Genomic DNA, 9838 nt, shown 5'->3' with positions numbered 1-9838 from the left:
TTCCCCCCCCAGCTCCTCCCTCTCCCACTCCCTCTCCCTCGTGCTGCCCTCTCCGCGCTCCACCTCCCGCGGGAGCGAGCTGTCAGCCGGGCGGGCCGGCTCCGTCATATGACCTGCGGGCGGCCGCGGCACTGCACCTTCCGTCGGCTGCAGCGGTCCCGCGCTCGCTCGCACTCCTCCGGGCGGCCGCGCCCCCGTCCGTCGCCATGGTCCCGCCGCGGCCGCCGTGGGCTGCGCGCTGAGCCGCCCGGGTCCCCGAGCGTGGCCGCCCGGGCCGCCGCGTGCACGCACGCCATGGCCCCGACCCTGCTCCAGAAGCTCTTCAACAAAAGGGGCGGCGGCGCGGCGTCCGCCCAGGCCCGGCCGCCTAAGGAGGAGCCTGCCTTCAGGTGAGTGCTTGCGAGCCGGCGGGAGGCCTGCGAGGGGAGCCGACCCCCGCGCCGCCCTGTCCCCCTCCTCCCGGGCGGGACCCCGCACCACCCCGTCCCTTCTCCCCAGCTCCTCCCGGGCGGGACCCCGCACCACCCCGTCCCTTCTCCCAGCTCCTCCGGGAGGAACTCCTGTCCCCTCTGTCACCTCTCTCCAGGTGGGACGCCGGCACCATCCTCGCCCCTCTCTCCCTGGGACCCTCCAGGTGGACTTCCAGGGCTCCCAGTCCCCTCTCTCCAGGTCTTTCAGGGTCCGAGAGCCATGAGCCGTCCTGTCCCCTCTCTGCTGTTCCCCGGGCGTGGGACTCCAGCGCCGTCCTCTTTCCCTGCTTTCCAGGTCTCTGCCCAGGTGGGAGACCCACGCCATCCTCTGCCCTCTTCCCCCAAGCTCTCCACAACATCTCCCTAGATGCTCCCGCGTCCAAGCACCTTTGGGGCCCCTGTGTACCTTCCAGGGTCTCTGGAGGGAAAGTCATTTGCATCTCCCCCGTTCCAGAGCCTGGAAGCTGTCATTTTGCGGGCAGCTCCAACCTACTGAGTATGTGACAGTATTTTGAAGTTGTAAAGGGTGGAGTCACGAAAGAAGCAGCTTCTTTCCTGCAGCGTGTGGCAAGCTCGCCAGCGATGGAATAAAAGTGTGTAATTTCCTCATCAGTTACGAGGCTGGTGCCGCATGAGGAGTGGAAAGGGAGGGAAGTGCCTTCATGGACCGTCTCAGGGTCTAATTTGACAAAGCTGCTGCAGATATTTAATAGTTAGTCTTTGGAACACATACTTTTGAATTAGCATGTATTAGGAAGCTCGCTCAAGGTCCACAGCTCTAAGTGGCAGGTCTTGCATTTTGATCTTAGCAATTGGCTTGGAGTCTAGTCTTTAAAATCCCTATACTATTATGCTTTTGAGTAATACTTTTCCAAAGAGGTTTCTTGGACCCTGTACTGTCTCTGCATTCTTATGTTGAGAAAGGCATTTATTTGCCTGTTAACTTTTCAACATTTAAAAGGAATTGAACACCTCATAGCGACTCTGGCATTCTGGTGGTGCTTTTCGTCCAGACTGCAAAAGCAGTTTATTGTTAAAGAAGTCTAGAGTCAGTACAGTAAACTTTTTAAAAGTTAGTAAAACTTTGAAATTATTATTATTATTTTGTTTTAATATTTGAGACAAGGGCTCACACTGGTAGTCCAGGCTGGCCTCATACCCTTGGCCATCCTTCCTGCCTTTGCTTCCCAAGTGCTGGGATTACAAACATTAGGCATTTGACATGAAGTTTGTTTAAATTTCATCTATATTGCTTAAGAAATTCTTTTATACAGACCCTCACTATAGTTATACAAGATTTTCTTTGGTTTTGTATTTTGACGCCAAGTCTTACGTTAGCCCAGGCTGACCTCGATCTCCTCATCCCCACCTCCCACCCCCTTACTGCCTCTCAAATGTATTTATCACAATAAATGTGTTCTGCCATGCCTGGCCCCTACTGTGTGAGAACAAAACATTAACTAGACCAGGACTTGCGTGTGTGTGTGTGTGTGTGTGTGTGTGTGTGTGTGTGTGTGTGGTGTTTGGAAGGTGAACTGTGCCCGTCACGTGTATCATAGTCAGTGCCACTAACTCCTCACAATGGTAGGGTTACTTTGGACTCAGGATGTGTAAGGTTTTTTTTCTTCTCCAAGGTCTGGAGAGAGAAAGGCTTGTGTGATCCAGGTATCTTCCAGTTGGCAGCCCTTACCAAGGACTTTAAAGCCACTTGAATGCTGATGGAGATGCTGTGGTATTGTTTCTTGAACTCACGGCCTGTTTGTCCACAACTACTCCCTCCATGGATAAGGTTAAATCTGGTGTATTTTGAGCCACAACGACAAAATATTGCGGCTATATTTAGGGCTTGGCCATATTAGGAAAATTGATTCCTGCTTTGTGAGCACATTACTAGGACTGTGTTCTAACTTCTGACCGGTGTACCAGGAAGAATAAAATTATGCCATGTAATCTTTAAAAAATTTTTTTGCATCATATAGTCATTACTGTGTATGTGTGTGCATGTCCGTGCATTCACCCAAGTGCCATAGCATGCACGAGGAGATGGAGGGACAACTGTCAGCTCACTCCCTGCCTTCCATGCGGGTCCTGGGACCGAAGCTCAGGCGATGGGCCAGGCGACAAGTACCCGTGGCTGCTGCGGAGCTACCTCCACAGGCCCCGTGTAGGGTTTCTTTTCTGTTGTTCACCTCTTTAAGGCCAATGTTTTTTGAAGGATTTTGAGATTGCTTCTCCTGCCCCCTCTTTTTGAGGCAGGGTCTTAAATAACCCAGGCTGGCCTAGAAGTCAAAAGCTCGACCCTAAGGTGATCAAATATTGGGGTCACAGACTCGCCACCGTGCTGGGCACTGTGTGACTGCGCTTCTTACCTGGGCTTTCCGGTCCTCCCGTTGTCATCCTGCAGTTTTCTGGTTGTGCGTCAGAGGTGGTTTGTTGTGCATCAGAGGTGATTTGTTGTGCGTCAGAGGTGGTTTGTTGTCTACAGTGAGTGGCTTGTACCGCAGGCTGTGTCCGGATCACCATCTGTCAATCATCACCTTTAGAGCGTCATCGCAGTCAAGATTCTTTCTTACGCTCTTCTTTTACGATCCGGAGAAAACGCCCATTTTTTTATGGCCTTGGTGGAAACAGAAAGGAATCAAGAGAGGCTGCATTTACAGTTTCCCAAAGCAGTCAGGAACAGGATGCAATTGTAATATTTCAGAAACTTACGCCTTGCTTAAAATTATATTGTGTTTGACATTATAGAAGGTTTTGTTTATTGGTCTTCCAAATACTTTTCACTTTTAATTCATTGTTAAGTATCTATTTGAATAACCCTCCAGCCAAGGCCAAAAATGAATACAATTTAGAAATAGGATTTCTAGACTTAAAGTCAACATGCTTATATAGAGCTTTTAAAATATTTCCTTGTGTGTGTCTGTCTGAGCGTATGTATATGCATCAGGTTCATGAAGAAGCTTTCAGAGGTGTTAGGTCCCCTGGAGCTGGAGTTGCAGCTGATTGTGAGCCATCAGGTGGATGCTAACCAAACATGAGTCTTCTGCAAGAGCAGTGAGTGCTCTTAACCACCGAGCCATCTCTCTAGTCCCCACATAGGTCTTTAAATTTTTCGAGACAGGGTTTCTCTGTGTAACAGCTCTGGCTGTCTTGGAACTCACTCTGTAGACCAGGCTGGCCTTGAACTCACAGAGATCCGCCTGCCTCTGCCTCCCAAGTGCTTGGATTGATAGGTGTGGGCCACAACCACTGGTCTCTACTAGGTATATAGCCAGTGTCTTCTGTATCTGGCTCATATTTGAAACATTATTATCTTTTTACCCCTCTTGTACTGATGACCAAACCCAGGGTCTCATGCATACTAGTTAAAAGATTATCTTAATATTTTTTTCATTTGCTTCGAAACAAAGTCATGCAGCCAAGGCTGGCTTTGAACTCTTGATCCTTCTGTCTTTACCTTCCAAATGCTGAGATTACCAGTTTGTACCACTATGGATGGATCTTGTTTTATTCTTATTTATTTATGTATTCATTGTTCAGCCTCGAACTGAATCGAAAGCCTTGCATATGCTAGGAGTCTTCAGGTTTTGATTCTTTTGGATTTTTTGAGGCAGGGTCTCATGTAGCCCAGGCTGGCCTGGAACTTCTGATCCTCGTGCTGTACACTTGAAGGTGTTTCAGTTGTAGGCATGTGCTGTCATGCTTGGTCCTTGGTTTGCTTTGGGTTCTGGGTTTTTATGACAGGGTTTCCCTTGCTCTGTAGACCAGGCTGTCCTGGAACTCACACAGATTCGCCTGCTTCTGCCTCTGAGTGCTGGGATTAAAGGCGTGCATGGACCATTGATGCCTGCCTCTTGTTTTGTTTTTTAAATGTGTCTGGTAAATTATTGGACCAGTTTCCACTTAAAAGGTGGTGAAAAGAGAAACTGTTAAATGTTTTCTTTTATTCTTGTTGGTTAGATGAAGTGAACATCTTGTGGGATACAGGGAATAAATGAAAACATTGCAGCTGCTTGGTAGTTAACCCAGTAAATGCCACCAAGAAGGAGGTCTGTGGCCATTAGCTGTGTAAATGACATCAAGAGGAAACTCACGTCTTTCCTCTGGTCCTGAACACCTAAGGCCAAATGGCCTAGTTAGTGGTAATCCCCACTTGTTCTGTTAGAACAATTCAAATAATCTGTTACAGGGCTAGGATAAATAGAATTAAATCCACTTATTACCAAAGAGCAGCTAATGCCAGTTTACAGTTTGGCCTTCCATGTGTATAAAGCCTGCTAGGATATCCATGGTTATGTGCCCTAGAGTTCAGGGTGTAAAGAACAATACAGTATATACTAAGATGGATAAATAGACAAATATATACATCAATCTAAATCTGAGTGCGAATACAGTTCTATACTTAGTTCAAAATTAAGAGCTTGATCACTGTTATTACGGTAGGCATGATTGGTCAAGACTGCCTTCCTTCACATTAGAGGGTGTGGTTATTTCTAATGAGGTTGTTCTAGGGTAGAGTAGAGAATATTCTGGGAAAAGACATGGCTTTTGTTCCCATGGGGTGTGTGTGTGTGTGTGTGTGTGTGTGTGTGTGTATGTGTATGTATGTGTGTGTGTGTGTGATGTGTATGTATGTGTTCTACATTCATTTGTGTGGGCACGAGTGTGCCACAGTGTTCTTGTGGTCAGAGGACAGGTCCTGGCTTTTCGCCTTGCTTGAGACAAGGTCTGTTTTTCTTGTTGGTCTGCTGCGTTGTCCACAGTTGACCTGCAAGCTTCCAGGGACACTCTTGTTTCTACTGCAGAGATGACAGACCTTTGTGCCATGTGCATAACTTTTATATGGGTTCTGGATTCAAAGTCTTCTTATGCTTCCGAGGCAAACACTTCACCTACTGAAGCATTCCCCAAGCCCATTCATTCACATTTTAATGCCCATAAAATTCAGAGTCTGTAGAGATGTCCTTGGCTGCCAACTTTTATCTTCTGGCTTATTCTTGATGTGCTCCCTTGTTTGGACATATCACATAATATGAGAGGTTATCAGAGATTTTAGCAGAGGTGAATAAGGAAACTATGCTATCTAATGCCCTTAGAAGATCTAAGTTCAGTGGCACATGCCTGTAATCCTAGCTTTTGGAAGGCTGAGGCAGCAGGATCAGGAATTGAAGGCTAACCTCAGCTTTGTAGGGAGTCCGAGGCTAACCTGGGCAACATGAGACCTTTTCACAACACAGCAAATAAACAAAAACAGATCTTGGAAGAAAAATTAGGGAAGCCATTTAGTCTTGCCTCCTGTAACATGCTGACGTGAAGCTGAACAGTAAGTCTGTAGATTTCTCTGCTGGCCCAGCGTGAAGTCATCTGTGAAATGGGTTAGAAAGCTTTCAGAAAGAATAAAATGCAACTCAGAATGATTTGAAGTCGTAGCACCTCATCTTAGTTAGTGACGTTGAGTATTGATCTTCTGAAGCTTTGCTAAAACATTGAGCTATTCTCAGAGTCCGCTTTCTTCCTGTGCGGACTTGAGGCAGTTGAGGGAGATGCTTCTGCGGCTTGTTTCTTTCTTTTTATTGTTATTCTGTTTTTGATGTTTAGCCTTGATGCAGTCAGTGATAAAACGCAGACCCTCTGATTTCAGAGACGCATTAAAGACAAATAGCAGGCAGCATTTCAGACCTGTATACAGGTGTCTGCACATCCAGGAATATGTTTAGTAATACAGTACTTTTTTTCTGAGTTATTTGAAAGTTTTTTTCCCCACCCATAGCATCTATCTAGTGGAACAGATGCAATCCATACTTTTGTAGAATTTAGCCTAAAACTAGATAGTTCCACTTTGCAGTTCTGTATTTGATAGATTTGTCAGAGACAGTGGATTCCAAAGCTCCAGCTATCCGTGGGAAGACACTACTGTTGTTCAGTACAGAGGTCTGATGTGTTAACATATTTAAATGCCTTTTAATCAACTTGTTGAAACATTGTCATGGGCAGATATTAATTATATAAAACAATGGGTTTCATTCTGACATTTTCATACATGTATATTATATGCTTTGCTCAAAACCATGGGTTTCTTTATGGCTTCTCCATAAATGTATGTAATGTGTTTTCTTATGCTTAGTCCGCTATTGATTGCCCTTCTCTTTCCTCCCTTCTTTCCTCATAGTATAGTATTTTTTTTTTTTTTTTGGTTTTTCGAGACAGCGTTTCTCTGTAGCTTTGGAGCCTGTCCTGGAATTCCCTTGGTAGACCAGGCTGGCCTTGAACTCACAGAGATCCGCCTGCCTCTGCCTCCCGAGTGCTGGGATTAAAGGCATGGGCCACCATTGCCCGGCCCTCATAGTTTTTATTATCAAGGATGAAATTTTAGTGGAGCTGGAGAGACAGCCTAATTGGTAGAGTAGCATGCAGGAAACTGCGGGTTCAACCCCAGCCCCACGGAACCTGGGTGTGGTGATGCACACCTATCATCCAGCGCTAGCGTAGCGGGGTGGAGGCAGGGGGAGCTGAACGTCCTGCTTAGCGAGTTAGAGGTGAGCCTGGGGTGCACTAGACCCTACCTAAAAGTTAACTCTTTCCTCTGTGTTAAGATAACTGAAATTTCCTGTTGTTAAAATGACCCGCTTGCTGTGAATGTTGGTGTATTTTAAACCCGAGTCAGTACAAGTCTTAGGAGGCCAGATGTGCTGCTCCTCCTATGTCCGTAAGCCCTGAAACGGCCTTTCTCCAGAACCGGAAAATAGTTAGTTCTCCTGCTGAGTGCAGGTTCCCAGCTTCACTAGAGACATCTTTAAAAGGGTGGTGGCGTCTTTTGTGGTTTTTGTTTGTTCGTTTGTTTTTGTCTTTTGAGACAAGATCTATGCAGCCCAGCCTTGTACCTGTTCTCTTCCTGCCTAAGCCTCTCCAGTACAGGCTTTATAGGTATGAGCACTACCCTGGGTGACGTTAGATATTTATAAAGCAAAACCAGGTAATTATATTTTTGTTATTGTTTTTCTGGGAGTCAGGGTGTCATTGTGTAACCCGGCTGGACTGGAAACCAATGTGCGAACCAGCCTGGCTTCACGCTTGTGCTGTGCCCTCTAGCCCTGCGCTGTACCCTGTGTGGCTGCTGTCAGGCAGTCCCGATACGTGAGTCTGCCGTGTTACACGTTACTTTTTGCTGAAGTTTGCAGGACTGAGATTTGGACCTGGACATGTGCAGAAGTTATAGCTAGAAGGAAAACATTGATTTGTTTTGTTTTGTTTATTGTTGTTAGTTCAGAATGTGTTTCTCATGGTTTGGGTCGCCTTAAAGAAGCTACTTTGTTTCTTGGCAAAGGAAGCTGTAATTTTTTTTTAAAGATTTATTTATTTAGTATACAATATTCTGTCTGTGTATGCCTGCAGGCCAGAAGAGGACCCCAGACCTCATTACAGATGGTTGTGAGCCACCATGTGGTTGCCAGAAATTGAACTCAGGACCTTTGGAAGAGCAGGCAATGCTCTTAACCGCTGAGCCATCTCTCCAGCCCCCTGTTTTTTTTTTTTTTTTTTTTAAAAAGGATCCGTCTTGCCCCTTTGCCTTGGCTGTCAGCCTGACCTGCTGGTGGGTGAGCAGGCGGTGGGAATGGCAATGTGTGTTACTTCTCCAGCCACCACTTCTTGTGTGTTGTGAAAAGGGACACATGATTTACAGAGATTACACAGGGCCTTTGCCTAATGTCGGTCTCTGGCCTTGGGCTGTGAGGGCGTGCATGTTCTTGGCTGTAAAAATAAGTTGCTGAGTTTCTCTTTCCCAAACATTTTTTAGTCTCAGGTTTGTAAAAAAAAAAAAATGATTATTATATAAAATCGAAAAACAGGATGGGCTTTTCCAGCTCACTGGGCACGTAATAGTGATTTCTGCCCGCCCCGCCCCACCCCGTCTGTCGGTGGAACACCCATGACTCACCAGGGCCACACAGGCACTTTTGTAACCCTGCTGGAAGGGGAGGGTGGGATGGGGATGGAGGGAGATGGGCTGGCATCCCCTTTGTTCAGGCACATTCTGTCCAGCTGCCATGGTATGGACCTCTGCAGAGCCCAGTGCCTCTCCCGCATCTCACTGCAGAGGTTCTCAAACAGAGCTCTCTGTCTGGGCCGAGAGGACGCAGTGCACCCAGTGGGAATGTAACGCTGTACGCCCCTGTGGTGTAGTGAAGGGCTCTCCTGTTACATAAGATTTCAGTGTTAAGAGCCAGGGAGGTGGTTCAGATAGTTCAGGGGTCAGGGTGCTGGTCCGGAGGCTCCAGGAACCGAGTCCAGTCTCTGAGATCGGGCGAGAAGAGAACTGATTCAGAGGTTGTTCATTGAACTCCACGTGTGTGCATGGCTGTGTGTCTATATACATACAGATACAAATAAATAAAATGCAGAATTTAGAAAATAGTACAGTATTATCATCAGTCTGAGTTCCTTACATTTTCCTCTAAGCTGTATTCCTTTCATTATGATTATATTTAGATTTTTTTTTTTAGTTATTTGTGCCTGTGATCTTTTTTTTTGGGTGTGGCTGGGCATGAGCCCAGGGCTTACTTTCTTTGCACTGAACTACACCCCTAGCTTTTCAATTAAAAAGAATTTTTTAAAGTTGCCCAAACTGGTGTAAACTCTCTCTTCTCTCTCTCTAGCCCAGGCTGGAAGCTTTTCTTTCAGAAACTATCTCTCTCTCTCTCTCTCTCTCTCTCTCTCTCTCTTTCTCTCTTTGTGGTCTTCTTTCCTTCTGCCATGTGGACCCTGGGAAGGAAACTCAAGTTTGGTGGCCAACACCTTTACAACCCCACCCTCCCCCAGCCCTCTTACTGGCCCTCTGTCTTGAACTCTTGATTAATCTTACTGTTTCAGCCTCCCAGCTGCTGGCTGGGATTATGGGTTTGTGCCATCACACTGTAGCCATGATTGGCTTAATTTGTAAGTTTAGCTTTGAGTTTGTACCTGGCATGTGGCTGTAGATTTGCTTTGAAAAATTATTCATACTGAAAAATGATTTCATATTGCTTTGAAAAATGAATTTTTATCAGTGTATCTAATTTTTTTAAAAAAATACTATTTTATTCTGATTCTGTTTTCACTTATATGTATCAGTATTTTGCCTGCATTTATGTATGTATTCTATGTGCGTGTCTGACGCTCACAGAGACCAGACATGGGTGTCCAGTTTTCAGGAGTTGGAGTTACAGAATATTGCTAGCCATCATATGGTTTGGTTGAACTGATCCTGTGTCCTCTGCAAGAACAGCAAGTGCTCTTAGTCACTGAGCTATCTCTCCAGCCCTGAATCTTAAAAAATAATAAATAAGAGCATGTCTTATTTAGATATAGATCTTTAAATTAATGGTCATTGC

At 46.0% G+C, this 9838-nt stretch overlaps 1 protein-coding gene across 1 annotated transcript in view; it reads left to right on the top strand.

The window, feature by feature from the left end:
- Nucleotides 1-65: 65 nt before the first annotated feature.
- Fnip2 (folliculin interacting protein 2) overlaps nt 66-9838 on the top strand; it is a 90236-nt gene continuing 80463 nt past the window's right edge. The window contains exon 1 of the mRNA XM_005344120.3: nt 66-389. Coding sequence (XP_005344177.2) covers nt 109-389 — 281 coding nt within the window. The 5' untranslated portion in view covers nt 66-108. The remainder of the gene's footprint in view (nt 390-9838) is intronic.

Source organism: Microtus ochrogaster, chromosome 1 (genome assembly GCF_000317375.1).
Source record: "Microtus ochrogaster isolate Prairie Vole_2 chromosome 1, MicOch1.0, whole genome shotgun sequence".
Taxonomy (NCBI): domain Eukaryota; kingdom Metazoa; phylum Chordata; class Mammalia; order Rodentia; family Cricetidae; genus Microtus; species Microtus ochrogaster.
Note: the sequence above shows the minus strand (reverse complement) of the source record. Positions and strands in the feature narration are given on the sequence as shown.